General features: G+C 38.3%; 1 protein-coding gene across 18 annotated transcripts in view; it reads right to left on the bottom strand.

Moving 5' to 3' along the window:
• LOC119623841 (uncharacterized) overlaps positions 1-22,279 on the bottom strand; it is a 147,797-nt gene that overhangs the window by 35,940 nt on the left and 89,578 nt on the right. For 10 of the 18 annotated variants that reach the window (XR_012094567.1, XR_005239889.2, XR_005239890.2 and 7 more), the window contains 3 exons: positions 13,695-13,856; positions 13,345-13,595; positions 9,357-10,232 (listed from right to left, as the gene is read on the bottom strand). Coding sequence is in view for 1 of the 18 variants with exons in the window: in XM_073021024.1 (XP_072877125.1) it covers positions 13,695-13,856 (162 nt within the window). In the remaining 17 variants the exon portion in view is untranslated. Of the gene's footprint in view, positions 1-9,356; positions 10,233-13,344; positions 13,596-13,694; positions 13,857-22,279 lie in introns of those variants that run through there. The other 8 variants (XR_012094568.1, XR_012094569.1, XR_012094570.1 and 5 more) reach the window with 4 other exon arrangements.

Raw genomic sequence — 22,279 nt, 5'->3', positions numbered from 1 at the left:
ATTTTATTAGGCAGAATGATATCAAAGTTAATAATGTGAAGTTTTGTGTAGGAACTGCTACTATTATCAGTAAAAATACAATGCTGAATTTTACTGATATTACACTTTTGTTTCTAAAGAATTTGCATTAAGCTCAAAGAGAGCAAATAATGAAGAGTGAAAGGAGACTTTGTTATTCAGCAATTTCTGTGATCTGCCAAAATGTCAAATAAACCATTTAATCAATCAGAAAATTAAAGAATGTGGCAAACCTCAAGGTAGTTTGAGATTACAGCTGTGCAAAGTACTTCAACTGTAGCATGGAGCTATGTCACAATAATAATTACTTCATGACTCATTTTTCTATAACTTTGTTGATGCAAAAACACAATTTAGGTTTCAAATTAATTGCAGCTGTGCTCCCATTTGAACCTTATATACTTTATTTGAGGATGTTTTCACAAATTCTTCCAACTTCTACTTTAATGAACTTCACTTTTATAGGGAGGCTACGTCTATTAAAAAGGAATTCTTGCCATATTTCATCCCCAAATTTAATTATAATCCTCAAATTTATTTATTTGAATAATTATGTAGTGAAATCAAGCTTGGGAGGCAATGTGAGGTTTTTGAAAAGAAACATGAAATATTCTAAGTTATCCCAGGATGGAGAAATTATTCACCCAGTCATTCAACAAACATTGAGTTCCTTCTTTGTACCAGGCCCTCTGGTAAACGTTGGAGAAAAATAGGGACAAACCAGAAATAGTCCCTGCTTTCATGGAGTATCAATTACAGTTGAGAAGAAAAACATGAATGAAGTATGCCAATGAATAATTGATTAGAAACCAAGTCAAATGCTCTGAAAGAAAGAAATATGCTTTGATGGGAATAAGTAACAGGTGAGCCTGGTCTGGACTAGAAAACTAGGAATGTGATATATGCGAGAAGAGTCTGAAGGCTGAATAGATGTGAACTACAGAGAGAAAGGTGGAGAAGTGGGCTTGGAAAGGCTTCCAGGTGGAGGCAGCCATGAGGGTGGGCAGAGGTGGGAAGGCACAAACATGTTTGAGGAAGCAAGGGATGCTAAGGTGAGTAGAGTGCCCAGAGAATGGGGATAAACCTGAAAAGGTAAACAAGGCCCAAATCATACAGCACCTACAGACCATGGTGGTGACTTGGGCCTTTATTTTAACAGAACTGGCAAATCATTAAAGGGATTCAGGAAGGAAAGAAAGTCAACACGTCACACTTGAATTTGAAGAGCTATGTCTGACTGCACCATGAGACTAGAGGCCCAGAGAGGATTCAAAACACATTGGAATTGTAGGCCATTGCAGCAGTTTTGGCATTTGACCTTGGGTAGTGGTGGTGAGGACAGAGACACAAATGGATTTCATAGATATGTAAGACATAAAAATCAATATAACTTTGAATTAGATTAGAAATGGGTCAAAAAAGTATTTCAAGGATTATTCCTGGATTTCTGCTTTACCCAAATGGTATAAACCACGAAGACAGGAAAACGTGTAGGAGGCCCAGGTTTAGGGCAGAAGATAACTAATCAGTTTTGAACTTGCTGCAAGTGATATACCTTTGAACCATTCTAGTGGCAATGTCTAGAAGAACTTAGATTTATGGATTTGGAATTCAGAAGAGATCAGGGAAGAAGTTATTGACTCCATGGACCTGGAGGAGATTTCCCAGAGAAAGAAGAGGAAAAGATCTAGGCCCAGGAAAATACCCAGAATCTTAAGTAACTTCAGATTAAATGTTTGGGCAAAAATAGAAAAACCTGCTAAATAAATGAAGCTGTGGCTAGAGAGATAAGAGAAAAACAGAAAATTGTTGTGTCATAGAGACCAGAATGACACGAAAGAAAACATATATATATTTAAAGCCACTGCTCAACAGCATAGATTACTATGGAGAAGTCAGTAAATGAGGATTTAAATAGTTCATTAGATTTAGCTTCATGGAGATTATTGGTGACCTTAGCAGCAGCTATTTACAGAGATGAGTCATGGGTTATAAGGCAAATTAGAGCGAACTGAGAGCAAGGAGGAAGTAAGAAAATAAAGATGATGGTTATAATCATAATAGTATTAGCTTACACTTGTATAACATTTACTATGTTCCAGGCACTATCTTAAGTCATACCTAATTTATTCTCTACAAAAACCGTATGAGAAACATCCTGTGGCTTTACCATTCCTCTATAGAGAGGTTAAACAACTTCTCTAAGGTCACACACGATGACAATTCTCTGAAGAAGTTTTGTACATGAAGGGAAGGAGACATCTATTTAGCAAAGTAGCTGAAAATAGAGGAAAGTAACTGAAAAGCTTTAGAGTTGACTTGTCCTCACCCTTTAAGGGAAACCCCTTGGTTTGTTTATGTAGGAATAGGAAAGATATTTGTATCCCCTCAAAGATAGAGGTGTGGGCTTCTATTTTATACCTATCAGGAGAAATGGGGTTTTATCGCTCAACCATGGTTCAGGAGATACTGGGTCCTGCTCGGCTAGCCAAGGAGGATCAGAATGGAAAATGTTCTGTGTAAAAGTTCACCCTCAACCTAAGAATTCGTTTTAATTTTATTTTTATATCTGTACAACAATAGGAGTAACTACTTTGAATCCTTATTTAAGATATGGAAATGGAGACTGGAAGAATGTCAACTCTATTTTCTAGTTTTATGATAGTCATGATGTTGTGGCCTCCTTCCTCTGAAACCAGAGTTCATATCGCTTCTCCAGGAGGCCATCTCTGATCCTCCCAAAGGAATCGACCTATACATCCATTAAATCCTGGGCTTCCCTTTTCAGCACATTCATTCCACTTTCACCACTCACTCAGTCTGTTCCCCTATCACCCCCACCATGCCATTAGTCCCAATTGGGGACCATGCCTGCTTTGTTCTTGGCAACATCCTTAGCCCCAGGCACAGGACTTGGCACATAAATCAGCAAATGAATTTCAAATCTACACATTACATTTCAACTGAAATGACATTTTTGTCTTTTTCATGTCAGTTTCTAATCTAATAACCCTGGAGATGTTATATCTTCATAGTCTCCATAGTGCTGTTATGGTTTTCAAGCATTTCTGCTTATGTCTCTTGAGGAGAGCCTCAGAACAACCTGAAATGGAAAGGATGGAAATCACCCCCAAGTTAAGGGGTTAATTTGGATTTGGATTTGATAAAACTGAAACAACTATTTATTGAAATTAGCTTCTATAATTTGAATAGGAAGGGGCTATAACCAAATGGTATGTATGAAAATAACATTTGCAAAAGCAAGATGAGGACTTGGGCATCAAAGGAGTAAGTAACCTCTTCATGGCCACATATCTAGCCAGGAGCGGAAGTGGGTCCTCTCATTGTATTAACGATTCCACTGTCCTGTTTACCAGTTGCCATTGCACACGATGTGTTCTGTGTTCCATTATCAAAAGCTTCTGTAGATTGCCACAGGATTGTTGAGCCTCTTTCGAATATCTACTTCCTCAATTTCCCTTTAGTTTTGATGTCACATGCCCTAATAGAATTAGGATATAAGCCTTCCTTAGCTGCACTGTCTGCATAAGGATGTGGGGAAAGTCTGAAAATCCACCCCACAGACACCTAGGGACCCTTGACCCTTTGCTTCCTCCTAGGAGGCAAGAAATGTAATATGTGGGTACTCAGAGGCTTTTGCCAAAATAGGGCCATGCCTACCTGTTCTAGCATCATTCTGACCTTTACCAAGAATATGGGGAAAGACTAGCAATATGGACAGAGAGAAACTGAGGGGCTGAGAGGGCTTGTAAGCTTTCCCTTGACTGGGTAGGCTCAATCATCAGAGGCAACAGGACAGGGGAATGTATCTGGAGGGGTGGTGGGCCCTCTGTTTGACCTCAAAGCCCTGATGAGAAGTAGAAGTGAAGGGATCTGACTGTATCACCTTACACAAAACATAGAAGGTAAGTTTGGAGCTGAGAGACAATATCTTGATATTGGCACACCTAGTATGAGTCCTGTCCTGGGTCTGAGAACTGCCATCAAGGTTATGGTGATAATATTTTGAAAAACATCCCAGGCAATCGCAGTCTCTAAAAGCCTTACTTTCCAAATCTGGAAGAAAAAAAATTAGGGCAATAACTTCCTAGTGAGATTGTTGAGAGAATTAATCAAGAAAATGTGTGCAAAAGACTGGGTATCTAAAAGACTATATTAGTGGATTATTGTGTTCTTAGTTCCAAGGTGTCTCAGAGAGGAAGATAGTGCAGAAATGGAGTGAGAGGCAGGAAAGCCACAAACATCTTAAGACAAAGTTGTTTTCTAGGTTTGAGAGGCTACAACTGTTGACAGATGGTGGGGGTCTCATTGGCTTTTAAAAATTTGAATTTGATGAAACTGAGAAAAATACTGAAATTAGTTTCTATAATCTGGATAAGAGGGGGCCATAACCAAGAGGTAGATATTTTAGATGAAAATAATATTTGCAAAAGCACGTGCAGCACTTGCTTAAAGCCTGGTTTTCTTTCGAGCTTCATGCCTTTTGGTCCTTGAATTTAATAGAAATTTGTGGCCCTGAAACAAATGGGTATACCCACATGTACACATCTACACATACAACCATAGTGAGCATCTATTCAATTTATTCATTATCATTCCTTTTGGATTTCTCCTGTCGACTTAAGTCATCTGTTTATTTTACCTAGGCTATTACATTTTCTTTAGAGACATTAATGCCCATTTGTAAATAACAGTGTATTCTTCATAAATGGAAATTACGGACATCCTGCATTTAGAGTAGTCGCCAGTTAAGATATATTTTCATATACTACTAATTTTTATCAGAACATAGTATCCTACTTAAATTCTCAACTGATTCATCCTTCAAAATCTGGGAATAAACAGTTCTTGTTTATTATTAACAGTAGTTAATATGGATATTAACTACCATTTGATCTATGGCATTCCTCTAACAATTAAATTCATGAGTAATGTAAGAACATCATAGCTGAAAAAAGTCTTATTAAGACTTTTTTAATGTGGAAGAAAACCATAGGACTAGTCTTGAAGATTTCAAAGGAAAAGCAACATATAATTTTAAGTTTTTCATTAATGTATATTTCTCTACAGAGAAATGAGAGACTATATGTGTTTATCTGTGAAGATAGATGTGGATGTCTCTAAAGGCTTATATAAATGTACATGCTGGTGTGAGTCGTCATTCCCACGAAGTCTCCAAATGACAATTTGGTGATAGCTCTGGAAAAGCCCAAGAGCTTTCTCTTTAGTAGGAATACCAACTATCTAATTGTTTTACTTTTATTCAAAGAAATTTAACAAATGCTGCTCATTTCTTGGTTGCCTTATAATTTTATGAAATTCACAAAAAAAGAGACAAATGTGAAGGAGCCAGATTGTGCAAGAGTCTTAGACAAACAAAAGATTCCGGAACAAGCTAACACAGTAAGTAGAACAGGTAGTGCAACTTCAAAGTTATATCATACACACCACAAACAGAGCTAATCTCTCAACATCAAGAGATACTCTTGTGGACATTTTGACCTTAATTTTAACAAGGAACAGGTAGACACTGGTATTTAAGAGTTAGCATGCTGTACTTTGATTCCTATTTGGTGACTCATGGTTTTCAAATATTTTCAGGTGCTGACGTGAGTCACCAAAGTCCTGTGTCTCTCACTCCTGGCCTTGTTAGTAGTCGGCAGTGTGATCTATGAACTCCATTTCCCTGTACGTAGAATGGGGGATTGAAATATATAATTTATGGTTTCTTTCCATTTCTAAAATGATTGCTTTCATTCTAGAAATTTAAGATCGAAGTTGAAAAGTAAATAGAAATAGCGTATTTTGACAGACACTCCCAGAGGGAACAAAAAAAAGGAATGCAGACAGCAAGGGGATCTGGTTAACTTTGTGCAAAATGGCATAACACTGATTAAGAAAAGAAGGTAAACACAAATTTTCTGACATTTACTTCTGCTAGGAGTGTAGACTGGTGCAACATTCCTGGAAAACAATTTGATGATAAAGAGTCACAAAAATGTCCATTAATTTCTAACTTGGTAACTTCACTACTAAGAATTTATTCTAAGGAAAAATAGAGATAAAAGTTGATGGGCAAAGAAAGATTCATTTCAGCGCTATTTATAAGAGAGAAAACTAGAAAAGCAAAACTATGTGTCTTACAAGGAGATAATGGTTAGAGCATGCTGAACTCTGTGAGAAATGTGCTTCTTTGTTGTCATAACATATAATGGTGGTATCTTGACACAATAATGCCAGGAAGTACCATATATGTTTACTTCTTTTAACAAATATTTGAGTGTCTACTATGTGCAGACATAATTCTAGGCTCTGGGGACAAAGTAGCAAATAAAGAGAAAGATTTCTCTTCCAGCCCCCCAGAAGTAGTAAGACTATAAACAAAGAAAGAAACAGGTAAATATGTAGTATATCAGATGATGAAAAGTACTATGGAAAAAAACAAGGTGGTGGGAGTCTGGAAGAGGAGGAGACTTGTGATTTTATAGTCACAGTCAGGGCAAGGCTCATTGATCACAGATTTTGGAGCAGAGATTTGAGTCAGTGAGCTAGTGGACATGTAAATATCCAAGAAGGGTATTCTAGGTCAAGGAAACAATTTCAAAGGCTCTGAAGTAGAAGTACACTTGGTGTATTTATGAAACACCCTAAAGTCAGCAGTGGGGAGAATGGCAAGAGATGAGGTCGGAAAGATGGGGTGAATGCAAGTCATATGAGCCTTGGGTGTCACTATAAGAACTTCGAGCTTAATTAAGCAAGCAATTAAGTCATCAACATTTATTGAGCCCTCATTGTGTAACGTAATTTTGAACTACCAATAAATTGCTTATGTATTCCCTGCTAAAACATACTCTCAGAATATTTGTTATCATTTAAAAAATATTTTTTTAATGTCCAATTAAACAGATGAAAGAGAAAAAAAGCTAATGGAATGAAACAACGAACTGTAAGGGCAAACCTTATTACCTTAAACCAACCAATTTATTTTGCATTCTTCTTGATAAGGAATAAAGGTGAAGAGAAAGGTAAAAAGGCCTAGTATTACTGACTTCCATCTCTGAATTATCATACGTTTCAGTCTCTTTTATGGAAGGTTGTTAGAAGGGCCATCTAATAGTATCAAGAGAGATTTTCCTCAAACCTCATCCCACTCCACCTTTTGGACATCAGTGTTTCAAATCCAAGAATAGTCTAATCTATAAAACCCGGGTCTGGGGAAACCCTTTCTGGAGTAGCTACCCTACAGAGATATGATTCCAGGAATTGGTTTAGAAGCGGAAAACCTGAGGCTCATGACCAAGAGGGTCCCATTACTTGGTGCTCACTGAGGTTTTGGGTTCTGCACTCCTGGTAGACCCCACCCTGATCCCAAGCTGCAGGTTTATTTCTTCCTCAGTCATGTCTCATGTGCAGATGTGGGTGACTTTGCTGATAAAGGTGGGCAAGAGGAAGGGTGTGTGCCAGCATGAGCTCATTCGCACCTGAGAAACACAGTGTACATGTCTACTTGGTGACGTCCAAATTGTGATGAGAAAGATCAGGCTCTGCGATTTGAACCATGGATTCAGTGTGCCTGTTACCACTCAAATAATGAGATAAGGTTTCCAAACTCTCTATTTCACCTTCTTAGGAGTCCTACCAACTCCGTAGCACCATTTTGGGATTTGAATATGTAGGATGATGTATGTTTTTTTTCTTAAGCTGCCCAAACCCAGATCCCGTGAATATTGTCCTCCAGTGACTAAGAAGACAATGTTGTTGGTGAGACCTCTGATGAAGAGAAATTTCTGATGAGGGCATAGAGTTAAGCAACATGAGAAAGATGGCTCTGCAATATTGTCACACTCTCATTCTTTCCTGATGCTTGTGTCTCCTGCTTCTGCCAAGACTAGTGGCAAGATTGAGAGATTTACTCATTCACTTGCTGAGGGAGATCACCTTTCATTGCAGCATTCTGTTCCACTGACCAACATATTTATATGCACTTTACGTAGGAATACCCTGTGAGATTTATTGCCAGCCAATACTTTTAAAAGGTCAGAATCTGGTGACAGAGTCAATATCCAGAGCTATTGGGAGCTGCTGAGCCCTTCTTGGAGACAATCACTTTTGCACAAGTTGCCTCAGAGATGTAGCAAGTATTGGAATTCAGATAGAACCACACAAGAGCACAGGGAAGGGGAAACTAGGCAAATACATGGCCATTCCTGAAATCACCAGCACGCTGGAAGCTTAGACTTATCTCATCCCATATGGGTAATAGCTGATTGCAGACCACTGAGACTCAGCAGTAATTAATTAATCTAAGTAAGTGTGTCCATTAAAACCTACTATCTGCTTCAAAGGGTACTTGTGAAGATATTTAGAAGTAAATATATTCTCCAGGGTAGAATACTTTGTGTGTTGGAAAAATTCCCAAGAACCACTCACTTAAGCTTTCATGAATTCCTTGACACACTAATATTCAATCCTTGACTCTTGCCTATGGAAATTTGATAAAGACATTAGTTTTTCCTTGATTCTAGAAAACTTTCTTTACATGAGGTCCCTATAGTAATTTTTCCTATGCCACTCATATTACATTTTATCTTAAGTGGTGTAGTAATATCTACTCTAAAACTCTCCTCTTTCTTGCAGTAGGCCTTTACGTGCATGTGTATGTGTATGTATGTGTGTGTGTGTGTGTATGTGTGTGTGTGTGCCCATGCATGCACGTCTGCCCTGCTTTCCTAAATATTATATACAATATCTTTCCTATAGGCCTTTTGCTTCTTTATTCTCCTCCTTGCTCCCCCTTCCTCTCTCCCTCCCACATCATCTTTCTCCCCTCTTTTCCCATTCATTTTTTCACAAATAACTAATGCCCTACTATCAGGGATATTTCTAGGACCTGGGGTTATAGGGGTAAGTGTGAGTTTTAAAGAACAAATTTGATGATGATAAAAGAACTCTGGATACAAATGTGGTGTCACTAATTTTCACAACATTCTATTTTTATAGCAATACACTTACATTATTCTGTAATTTTAAAAAGTTTCTGTTACTTGCAAAGTTCTTTTCTTTATGGGCAATTATTCCTAGGCTTTAGTGATAAAGTCAAATTCTAACTTTTATATATTTAAAACATAAATGAGCATCACAGTTACAACTAAATTGATAAATGTCCCCAAACACATTGATATGCAAACAAAATATGGAAGTGGAGAGTAGAGAGGGGATATAGTTCTTTTGGTACTAACAGTGGGTGGTTTTTAAGAAAAAAGAATCATTTGTCTTACTGGGGCAGTCTAGACACAAGGAAATAGAGAGACAAAAGATAACAAAAACTAATTTTTATTATAATTTTCATTGAAAAAATACAGAAAATCAATAAAAATGAGCAGAGGTAAATAGTCAATATTAAAACAGTTCAAGCAAAAATAAATATACAGAAAACAGTAAAAGTGAACGTAAGTCCATAGTCGACATTAAACAGTTCAATAAAAAAATTAAACTACTGATCCAACCTAGGCATTCGGGCCACATATGGAAAGGAGGTGCAACTAGACATTCTTGAAGCAGTCTTTTCTTTCTCAAAGGTGCTGCTTAGATCCAAGGTGCTGTTTTAGACTAACATCTGAAGGAAGGCGAGGGCAGAGGAGGGAGAGAAAAGGGAACAGGGGAGAAAATAGAAAGAGGGGAAGGAAGAAAAACTAATATTTCATGAGCTTTTAAAAAATATGATGTTAAATACTTTGTTAGGTACCATATGCATTACTTCATTTAATCCTCACAACAACCCTACAAGGTAGGTATTACTTCTCTTCATTTTAAAGATAAGAAGGGAGGCTCATAGAGTTTATATCATTTGCCCCAGGTCACATAGTTGATGTGGCAGAGAGATTAGAATGCAACTCCACTCCAAAGTCCTCCCACTTTCCTCCAACATCAGGTATTCCCCATTGTACCACACCCTTACGTGGAAAACAACTCTTGGTGGATTTATGGCTCTCAGGAGGAGCTGATCTAGCCCATCCAATGTATACCTTTTTTTGGAGCTTGGGAGTAGAGAAATCTGGACCACATTTCCAAGAGGGCAAGTCTGATTTGTCTATTTCTTCTTTGTTTCAGAAGAAAGACCTCAACAGGTGTCGAAAGAAGGCATAGAAGGATTGAATGCTGCCTACCCGACTGGCGGGCTATTAATAGTTCCCCTAGAGCATATTTGTTAATAGAAAACGGAGAAAAATGTATGATAAACAAAAATGTGCAAACCTAAATGTGCATGTTAATCAATGATTACGAATATGAATCCACCTAGATTCCTCAGCTGTCAAATCTAAGGATAAAGAAACTCAAAGGAACACCAAGCAGGTAGCAGAGCTATACACTAAATCATGTCTCCATCACATTCACAGCTCCACAGGCTAACGTTCTCTATACTGATGGTCCCTTCTTAGTTGATGATTTTTCACAATGTATTTCATGGCTTCCATCCCTACATGAGACTTTATTACTATCACATAGGAATAAAAAGCCATAAAGCACTAGAGTGAATTTATCTTGGTCGGATGCAAAACTTATTTTCTTCACATGACTTCACAACCATTTCAAAGCTAACCAATCATTTCATGCTACATTAAATAACATTTTAAACTGCACGTAAGTGACAGGAAGCACACTTAAATTGTGACATCACAAATTAACAAGATTTTATCCTTCCATGACATTCTTAGCTACAAGGACCAGGAAACAAGACCAAGAGACACTCAGCGACATTCAGCCATTGAATTCACCAAAAACAAAGGACACTGAGGAGAATTCCTGGAGAAAAGCTCATCACTTTGACATTGAACTTGGAAACACATACGGAAAGACAGAAGACAGACAAATCACTGATGCAAACTGAAACCAGAGGAATTATTTCAAGCCTCTTGCTCCAACTTCTTCCCCAGAAAGCTTTCTTACATATCCATGCTGGCTTTTAGACTTTTCATTTTGGGGCAGGTGGGGAGTGGGGATCTTGGTACCTGTTTGACTCTGTAAGCGTTAAGCTTTCTCTACACCTAAATAACAAAAGAAAACAAAAAAAGCATAGCATACTAAGGGACCACGAGTTCTAACTGCTCACCTACAGCCTTTTATAGAGAGGCACCCCCACCCCATCGACAAAAGAGAGAATGATGCCAGAAACAATACTATGCACTGAAATCTCTCAGTGATCTAAATAACTCAGGTCCAAAGACCAAGAACGTTCTTCATGCTGCATTAAAGTGACATTGCTCTTGGTATTATTAAAACACTTCTAAGTGGCCATGTTGAAACCCAGTTCTCTGTACCACTGAAAACTCAATACCATGAATCCCAATGGTTTTATCTGGCCTTTCAAAAATAAACTTGAGGTGCCTATCTACCAACTCCCAAAACAGCATTCCAGACTATTAAGCTCTGCCCTCTGCTTTATTTTTTAAAAATGTATTATTCAAATTCAAATACAAGAAACAAGAACTTGAGTTTGTCCTTAGGAGTAAAGGCTAGGTACGCTATTTCCATCTAGAGGTGACTACCATGACATCTTGGTTCATGTGAATCACAGGGAAGAGACTGGAAATAGTTAAATGAAAGGAAGTGCACACATAAATTCAATTATCATGCAGAAAACATGCAAATGATTTAAGCACTGCATCTGAAACTCTAGTTTATATTCATTAATCTCAGGTCGCACTTTTGAAGGAGAAAGACATGCTAATTGGGTCCAGATTAATGCACTCCCAAACCTCTCCAATTTGTTTTTAGGTGAGGGTTAAATGATATGTTTTAAAATAAACACAGCTGCTTGTCTGCCTCCACTTTCTACCTCCCAGACTCCACCTCTACCTCCTCCCTCAGCTGGCTCAGCTCTCCCCACTCGCTACCCCCGCAACACCCATCGCTCCTCTACCACATCTCTCCTTCCATTAGGGAAGGGGTTTAAGAGCCCTACCATTTTCCTTTTGAAAATAAAATACACTAGAAGAATAACACTGTTTCTTAGCTAGCTCAACACTTTCCCTTTCCCCACCAGCCACCAAACTCCAGAAACAGAGTCAATCACATAAATGGTGGCATCAAGAATGTGGATACATGGAAAGGCAGCCTTGCATTTGCTCAGGCAGCAGGTTCTTTCTACAAGTTTGGACCTGCATCCTTTGGATCAGTATTGAAGGGCAGTTTTAAAGTGTCAAGGCACATGCTTGCTGAAAGCCAACATTGCTGAAGGTTGGCATGGCAATCCTGTGACTGTTATGTGGGAAACTAGAGACTCAGGAGAGAACTTGGGGGTTTTTGTTGCTGTTCTTCCTCTGTGGCTCACTCAGCCAGCAAAAACTGGCACCGAGTGGAGGGCACTCAAAATGCCTTTCAAAAGGATCCCTTGCTTCCTTTCTCCCTCCTCCCTGACAAAATTAGCTTTAAATAAAGAAGAATGTTATTACTGATTAACTGACTGATTGATTTAATGTATTAAAACATTAGTTTGGGATGCACATTTTAGGAAGAATCTTATCTTGTGAGGAGTGAAGCTTTTGAAATAGCAAAATACTCATTTCCTGGACCTGATCTTTAGAAAAATAAAACAAAGGAAGAGGAACTGTGGGCTACTGGGAGTAGACCCAGGCACGGATCTGGGATGGAAGAAATCCTCTCTGAATGAGCAGCCACCAAGGAGTTAAACCAGGCACACACACACACACACACACACACAAAGCCTTCGAACTAATTTCACACTGAAAGTGATGTTTAATTTGAATCATGCTCGTCCCAAAGGGAAAAGGTTAGTCTTGTCACTTGACTCATATCCCCTCCCCTTCCTACTTTCATGTGAATTGAAAATTCAGATTCACCATTAATCATGATGTGACACGTTCTTTTTTCCCGTTCCAAAAATCAAATGAAAGCCTGGGACCACATCTGAGAACCCAATGTTTGGCTAATTCTCCCAACCTGCATTCACAACAGAGAGAAGACGAGAACAAGGGCACATACAGACACAGAGACATAAATTACTGGACGTGCACTCACAGCAATACACACAAATACGCACAGCTAGTAGCAGTCATTGGCTCGGACGAGAGCCTTTCCGCCTAAATTGATTTTTGCATATTTACAAACGTAAAATTAGTCATAGTAAATAACAACATGGGCAAGATTGATATTAAATCTGTCAACATCTTGGCAAATGCTCTGAGCACTCTTTAGTTAGGAAATACACGTATGATAGTCATTGCTCCTAAAAGAGAAAATGATTATACGCTAACCAAACCCTAAGTACAAGCTAAAGATATTCACCTCATGAAGCCATTCCTCAACTAGCCCCTTGGCACTTGCTGGAATTATTCACAGCACGAGCTCTACTTTCTCATTTTCTGCTGACTCCGTGTGGGTAATTTCTTTCTCATGATTAAAAGTGAGCTTGGCAGATCCTTCAAAGCGTGGCTTTAGGTGTGTTGGGGCTCTGAGTGCATTCTTTGTCTAAGGCAGGTCTCCAGTAATTCATTACTGGACCATTGGATGAGCAGGTCAGGGGAATATTCCTGAACCTAAAATGATTTTTTAAAAGGAAAATTTTATAGATATCTTTATATAAACATATTTGTATACTGCAACATGACGCTGACCAGATGAAATGAACTGTTTACCTTGGAAAGAATAGGTAGGGTTTTCTCTTCCAAGTAATCACTCCAGCCTTTCTGAATGTCATCCCAAAGCGATTCTGCCTCCTTCGACTTATCCAGCATCTGAGGTTGTGAGATAACCCTGGTAGCACTGGCCTCCTTCCCGGCCCCTTCATTATTAGCCTCCTGGTGGGTGAGATAGAATACAGTGAATGTAATAACCCTACTTCACACAACAGGCTTGCTCTCTCTTTTAAATGGAAAATCCCCTTATTACAAAACAAGGGGTGTTCTTTTTCTTCTACCTTTAAGTAGGACTGCCACATTCATTGCTTTTTACAAAAACGCAGCTGCTTTTTAAGCTACAGATAAATAGAATCTGCTAGGCGGTAATTCAACTCAGTCTGAATGCATTATTTTCTAAGACACTTTAGCGAGGGGCTTTTTGTTATAAACTGGAATGAACAAGGAAAGTCCTTTTCTCTTCTAATTATGAATGTGCTTTGTTTCCTACTATTAACCTACAATGTCAGATTGATCTTCTTCTTCTTCTTTTTCTGCAGTCAGTTCAATAAATCAACTTTTTTTTTTTTTCTGGAAAATTAGAGGGGTAATGATTAAGTCTTCATGAACTTCAATGACAAAAATAAAAATAGCACATGGGAAAAGTAAATGCTGAAACCATAAATAAAGACAATGAAGTGGCCCTCTGATGTCCAAGGTAACAAATCCTGTTTTGACACCAAAAGTTAAGATTAAAAGGATTTACTTAATTTTAATGAATTTAATTTTAATAAAGTTTTCCGGGCATCTCATTATATTTGTTCACCTAGAAAGGATGAAGGTATTTTTAAAATAACATTTCTATATAGAGCACCCAAATCACTCATGTTTGTTGTTTACTTGTTCATTATGGGTAACAGTTTGCAATGTAATCAGTCATCCCCACACTTCTAGAAGCAACTAAATGAAGAATTAAAACAGAAGAGGAAACACTGTGATAAAGCATATTCAATTTGAACTCCTGCAGATATTTCTTTAACTTCAAAGATAAACACTGAGAAAAATGGTGAGTTCCTAATAATATCAAAAGGCAGTCTAGAAACTGGAGGTTGGTTTAATTTTGATCCCAGTGTTGATATTCCTGACTATAATATTACAATAGACCATGGTGGTTATGATCTAGGTCTATAAGGATATATTGTCTTGCCAAGGTGGGGGGCGGGGGGGAGGGAATCCCACAGGATATCAGTGGGGTTCCAATTAAGGAAAAATAAATACTGCCGCAGCCCTGACAGTAAGTGGAGATTACCAGTATATCACAGAAGCACAGGCAGATGCCCCACTACTAAATTTACAGATTTAAAGCCAATGCTGTCATTTCCCTTCCTTTGGCAATAATAGAAAGCAAAGTGTTGAAGATGAACTCTGCATGGCATAGTTTCAGAGCAATTTACTCTGTTTGTACAATTTTGAGTTTATTTCCAATAACGGTGAGAGTGGAAATCAAAGGGGCCTTACACAAAACACAAAGTCATTCATGAACCCTAAACTGAGATCACATGCATATTCGAAAGACCCCAGACCCAATGTATACGAGACAGAGAGAGAGAGAGAGAGAGAGAGAGAGAGGAGAGAGACCTCAAAATCATATTTGCATCTAAAACCATGCTGCCTTTATTGTGTCGTTCTGTGTGAATGTTTTTAAAGGGGATATTTATCACAGGTGAGATGCAGACCAAATTTTCAGAACACTCCCTCTAGGAAGAGTATATCTGCAGTAAGTGTTGGTGACAGAGCTTTTGAGATTCTACCACTCTGCTTAGATTTGAATCCATTTTCTATCCTCCTGTTATGCCTGGGAACAAATGAGGCCCGATCAGGTTGCTGGCCTCAGTATCAGGAGTCTAAGTGATGCTGTGGCAACACAAAAAGCCCAGTTTACCCAGAATAAATAACCAAGCCCCTTCCCTGAGAAACAAATTGAAGTATATTAGGCATCACTATAAGAGTGAAATTGAATCCCAGGGCATCGATATCTCCATTGAGCTAACGTCACAAAAATAAGCCTGCTCTAGCAATCAGGAATTTATGTTTGCAATATTGATGTGTGAGGGAAATAGAAAAAAAAATCTCAGCTGTATATCTGAAAAAAATTTAATTTCCTAGATATCCTGATACAGTAACACCTTCTTTTTATAGAAACAGGTTTTACTGAGTTACTCACAAAAATATCTTTGGACATCTGCTATCCTCAATTCATTCTTTCTCCCTTTTAACCCTGAACAATCATTAACACAGACAAAACATAGAAGGCAGATTTGAATGTGAGCTTATGAGGAACAGCATATAATCAACATACTCTGCTACCTGTGTTCATCTTTTAAGTTAATGAAAAATTATGTGATGATAAGTAAACCATCGGCCAGAACTCTTAGCCCTTATCAAACTTCCAAAATAATTAAGTAAGTAGCTCTACTAAGAGCAACTCCATGATGAAGGAGAGAAAAAGACCTGTCCTTGTTGACCAAAACCCAATGGAATAGTGCTTTAACAACCTGGCCACATTTCATTCTGTGTTTGAGAAAAGAAAAATAAAGGCCAGGTCCAGTGGCTCATGCCTGTAATCCCAGCACTTTGGAAGGCCGAGGAGGGTGGATCACCTGAGGTCGGGAGTTCGAGACCAGCCTGACCAACATGGAGAAACTGTCTCTACTAAAAATACAAAATTAGCCGGGTGTGGTGGTACATGCCTGTAATCCAGGCTACTAGGGAGGCTGAAGCAGGAGAATCACTTGAACCTGGGAGGTGAAGGTTGTGGAGAGCCGAGATCGTGCCATTGCACTCCACCCTGGGCAACAAGAGTGAAACTCCATCTCAAAAAAAAAAAAAAAAAAGAAAAAAGAAAAGAAAAGGAAAAAAGGAAAAAAGAAAAATAAAGAGAAGGAGAAGCTAAGTAAAAAGAAAGAGGAGGAGGTGATGAAGGAAGAGGATAGAAAGGAGAAGGAAAAGGCAGAGGAGGAAAAATAAAAATACCAATGATTGCAATGAAGACACTGTTTCATTCCTTTCCATGTAAAAATGATTTTCTTCATACAATCTCTCTCTCTAAGCCTCACTTTTTCTCCTTGTAAGTCGAAGATAGTTGTGCCTGTCTTATTGGGCTCCTGTAAAGATTAAGTTGTATGAGTTACCTGTGATACACCCGGTAAGTAGTAGTTATCCAGTAAGAATCAGCCATTTTTATTATTGGCACTGTTAATTAGGTGACCTATTCCCTTTGTGCCCCTCTACCTGATTCATTCCACAGCCATCTTCCAAACTCTAAGCACACCCAGCAAAGCAAAACAACCCCAGTACAAAGTGACCCCCAGCATCACTTCACTTCGTTCTTCTACCAGATTCAAATCACTTTTGCTTACAATGGGAAGTCTAAACATGGACTTTGTTTTACCTCCAGGTTCTGAAGCAAAGACAGTATATCTCAGAAATGAGAAAGAGGAGGCACTAAACGTGTAATAATTAGAGCAATCAGCTAAGCCATTCTGTGTTCTGAAAGGGTTTCATAGGTATAGCTAAGTTTTCAATTTATTAAGAGGTGGCATCCACAGGGAGAAAATAGAGTCCATTTGTTTTCAGAGTTGTTGCCTTCCAATCCTGAATTTAAGTTAGTATGCATACCACACACATGGCTGCACACATACGTGCAGACATACACACAGTTGAATTAACAACCTCTCAGGTGTACTGCAGCTCCACTCAAGAAACAGACAGCTTTAATTACTGCACCTGAAAGTCTTCACTTTTCCTTGACTAGTGATAAAAACATTAAGTTGCTAGTGATAAAAACATTAAGTTGCATTGCAAATATCAAGTAAATCTGATTTGCAAAACTGCCAAAATACTCCATCTTTCCTAAACAAAATGCCATCTAATGACACCCAAGTCATAAAAGAACATCAGGACTGTGACTCTATTATTAAGACAGGTAAAATTTCAAATGATGAAATAGCAGCTTATTCTTAAACATAACTTGGTATATTCCATTTTAACTTTGACCAAAAACTTTAAGCACCTTGTTTTAAGTGAAAAAGACAAGCCATATTATGAAGATGAACTTTGGCATGAATATACAGTTTCTTCAGGAAAAAAAATACAGTGTTGTAAATATTAAAATTGTCTGCTCTTCGCCTCCTTTTTCCAAGTCTATTTTCTAAATAGGGTTGTCTGAAATAATCTCATTTTTATAAAGTCAAGTATCTTATGATGATCAAACTTGATAATTAGTGTACAAGAAAATGCGAAATCTTAAAAGGGTAACTTCAAAAAGATTTTTTCATCCTGGTGGCTGTTTGCCCATGAACATGCCTTCCAAGCCAGAAAGAGGCTCCAAGCTCCACTGACCACAGGAAATTCCAGCCAAGATTCTAATCTCCTCTGCAGAAGGCAGTACAGAGGCAATGGATGGGAACAACACAGCAGAGAATGCTGTTGAATTTGGTGTGCCCTACAAATGAGGAAACACTGATATCTCCCCAGAATCACAGTCAACATGGAGACGCTCTAAATATAAAAAGTAAGACAAGCTTTTTAATTTCTTGTCAAGGCTTCCTGACATCCAATACTTTCATGAGGTCAAGAAATGTGTCCCCAGCTTCTGTTTTCTGTTCTCCTTCAGGGAACACGGTGAAGAGGCCGCCCAGCTGCCTTTTAGCATGTCACACTTGGCTGACTCCCTTCCTTTCTAAGGGAGTATGTCTACTGCATTTGGACTCACAGAAGAAAAAGCAAAATTAATTTAACGTAAAAGAAATTCACATATTTTTGCCTCTTTAATATTCGAGAGAATGCCCATGATTTGTAAGTTGAAAAAGTCTTACAGAATGAAGATTACTGAGGCATAAATCACATAGGTAAAAACTGAGATGTAAGATGGGATGAAATCTAAAAGCTAATTAAATTCAACCAGGGCTTCTCAAAAGACAACATGCCCACTTATCTTCTTGTGCTAATATTTTATTTTTCAAGGGAGCAATAAATGGAAAGTCGTCATGGTTGTAGATTCCACAGTGTGATCCTTTAGCAAGAACCTGAGAAGGGGGAAGAAAGATTAGATGCATGGGTTTCTGTGCCGAATGGATGCTGGGACCAAGATGCAAAGAATAGATAAGTTAGACCTTCGGAGGAACTAAATTTGAAGCCAGCCGGTAAAATGGATTGAACCTTATTACCTCTAGTCACTGAGAAATTCCCAAGACAGTTGGATGCAATTTGAAAAGGTCAGAAAAATATTTCCTGCACAGCATTAATGCTTCATGGTTTAAGGGTGTACATTTGTGAGATGTCAACTCTAATCATTTTTATTGACTTTGCTTTCCAGAGACAGACGGTCTGTGAGGCAAGACCAATAGATAAGAGAAAGGCAATCTTATAAATGAAAATCTCTCTTATTTTGTTCTCTCACTTGTGACTGTGAACAATTCCAAATCTTGCCCATTTAAAGGGAAATTATACCAGCTTCACTGAGGGCTGACAGAATAGAAATGAAATCTAGGAAACTGTGGCTGTAATTCTAGTGAGATTACTTTCTTTTAACTGCATTTATTTAGCCTCTACTATTTGCTAAACACGTGAAACATAGATGATGTTGGATTTTAATCCAACTGTGCATATTTAAAATGAAACACCATAAAATACACCAAAGCATGGATGTTAATTTACTGTCAGCATTTCCTTGGAGGGAAGGTTTCATGAAAGAAGGAAATCCACAGGAAAGGATAAACATTAAATGAAAGATACCAATATACGGTCAAGATGTTATTTCAATAAAGGCTGTATTGTCATTAGAGCTCTTCCAAATACAAAGAAAAAAGATTTTTCTTTTTACTTGAAATGAGTCTTGGATGCAATAAGAACCTTTCAGCAAATATGTTTACAGGTCTTTTGTTGAGGGGGACATGCAATTAAAGGTCAAAGTTGACTTTTTAGTACAGAATGGGATGATCCATTCCAGTCCTTCAAAGGTTTAATCAACATCTGACTTTTCTTTCTGTGTAATGCCATATGCTGTAGAGGCAAATACAAGCCTATTTACTCTTCTCTTATTTAGCAGCAAGACCATAACTTTTCAACGGCCCTGAGACCCGGCTGTATGCTTTCATATCACGTTCTGGCCCCACGAAGATGTCCTGGAAGATCACTGGAGCTTTTCAACTAGCAAGGTGTATTTTCTTATGGAAAGCCTTCATTCTGATCAATTCCATTCCTCACAATATTTAATAATTTTAAATTGTATCTTATAATCACTACTACCAGCAACAAAAGCAGCCAATAACAACACAATGTTTCATAATATCAGGTACCCCAGAAAAGAGAAAGAGAAAAATCATTAGCTAGACGCCTAGATTCTTGGCAGTGAGGGTAGAAATATCTAGCTTTTAATTGACTTTTTATTTCTATCTCACCTGAATAATTGATATTGGCTAGATATAAGTAATAATATTGTGTGAATCTTCAAAATTTTTACCTTTTGTGCTATCTTAAGACCTTTTTTTTTTTAATTAAAAGTGTTTACTAAAACTTTGTGATGATATACAGGTCTCCGGAGAATCACACTGAAAACTTGAAATTGTCCACATTTATTTTTGTAGGCCCTGTTTTATTGGCAGAAAAGTATCTAATGTATGCATCTTTTGATTTCTACTACTTAAATTATCCATAGGGATAAACTTTGAAACTTCTGCATAACTATTAATATGATTAATAATGATGATAATAACAATCCTAGAAGTATTATTACTATTAAAAGTCATAATGACAATAGAAATTGTCACCATTGGCTGGGTGTGGTGGCTCACACGTGTAATCCCAGCATGTTGGGAGGCTAAAGCAGGTGGATCACCTGAGGTCGGGAGTTCACAACCAGCCTGACGAACATGGCAAAACCCCATCTCTACTAAAAATACAAAATTAGCCAGGTGTAGTGGCACATGCCTGTAATCCCAGCTACTCAGGAGGCTGAGGCAGGAGAATCGCTTGAACCCAGGAGGTAGAGGTTGCAGTGAACTGAGATCACACCACTGCACTCCAGCCTGGGTGACAGAGTAAGACTCCATCTTCCAATGGAGCCCCAGATGCAGTCCATGACTAAAATCCATCGCAGACCCCTGCACCGGCCTGCTAGCCCATGCTCAGATGTTAATGACATCAAAGGCACTCCTTCTGAGGAAATCTCAACTGCACCACCCCTACTATGCCCCAATTCAGCAGGAAGCAGTTAGAACGGTCATTGGCCAACCTCCCCAACAGCACTTGGGTTTTCCTGTTGAGAGGAGGTACTGAGACACAGGACTAGCTGGATTTCCTAGGCCAACTAAGAATCCCTAAGCCTAGCTGGGAAGGTGACCCCTTCCACCTTTAAACACAGGGCTTGCAATTTAGCTCACACCCGACCCATCAGAGAGTTCACTGAAATGCTAAGTAGGCAAAAACAGGAGGTAAAGAAATAGCCAATCATCTATTGCCTGAGAGCACAGCAGGAGGGACAAGGATCAGGATATAAACCCAGGCATTCAACCGGCAACAGCAACCCCCTTTGGGTCCCCTCCCTTTGTATGGGAGCTCTGTTTTCACTCTATTTCACTCTATTAAATCTTGCAACTGCAAAAAGAAAAGAAAAGAAAAGAAAAGTCACCATTAGTTGAGCATTTACTATGTGTGCATACTATGCAAATACATCATCTCATTTAGTCCTTGCAGTCAACTTAAGTAAACTTGATTTTTTTTTTCAATTAATATTACTCACGCAGGGAATGAGGCTTAGAGAGGCTTAGAAGAGATTGAAGTTGGTCAGAAAACTAGTAGGTATTGACGCTGGGACTCAAACCCAGGCTTATTTGATTTGAGTCTATATTATTTCAAAGCTTCAAGCTATTCATCATGCTCCAGGGGCATTACAGGACCAGGAGTGTCAACTGTTGAAGATCACACAGCATTTCTGAAGTTGAGTTAAGCCAAAGTTCACTGCTCATTTAGACTGAGGCATGACTACAACACATTTGCTAAAAGTCACAACCTGCAGCCACCTTCTAGAGCTATGAGCTAAGAGTTGTTGATAGACATATTTCCTGCCCTCATGGAACTTAGTTCATGAAGACAGTAATACACTCCTAGCAGGCTGCTTAATCAGCTTGCATAGCTCAACAGCACCCCACAAATTTTGGAGTCTAACTGCACACAGTTTCTTTTCTATTTGAATTATCTTTGAATTGTGTTCTGAGATGAGCAAGAAAAGGCCATTTCTTTTCAGTTGGGGCTGCATTAAGCCAAATGTGCTAGTTAAATGAATTATTCTCCAAATACAACTTTAAAAGGTAAAAAAAGGTGTAGCTATTTTGTTATTATCCCAGGCAGATAATTAGAATAAAAAGAAAAATGTGATGGGTAACAGGATTTGGCACACAAACCATTATAGGTCTTTTATTTTAACAAAATGCACTAAATACAGTCATGTTTCAACTGGTAAAATAACATTTTACCAATCATTTATTCTAACAAATCCATAAAATATGTCCCCAGCGATAGTTCTTATTTACAGAGAGGTTATGACC

Source organism: Chlorocebus sabaeus, chromosome 11 (assembly GCF_047675955.1).
Source record: "Chlorocebus sabaeus isolate Y175 chromosome 11, mChlSab1.0.hap1, whole genome shotgun sequence".
NCBI lineage: Eukaryota > Metazoa > Chordata > Mammalia > Primates > Cercopithecidae > Chlorocebus > Chlorocebus sabaeus.
This window is presented reverse-complemented; position numbering and strand designations above follow the sequence as displayed.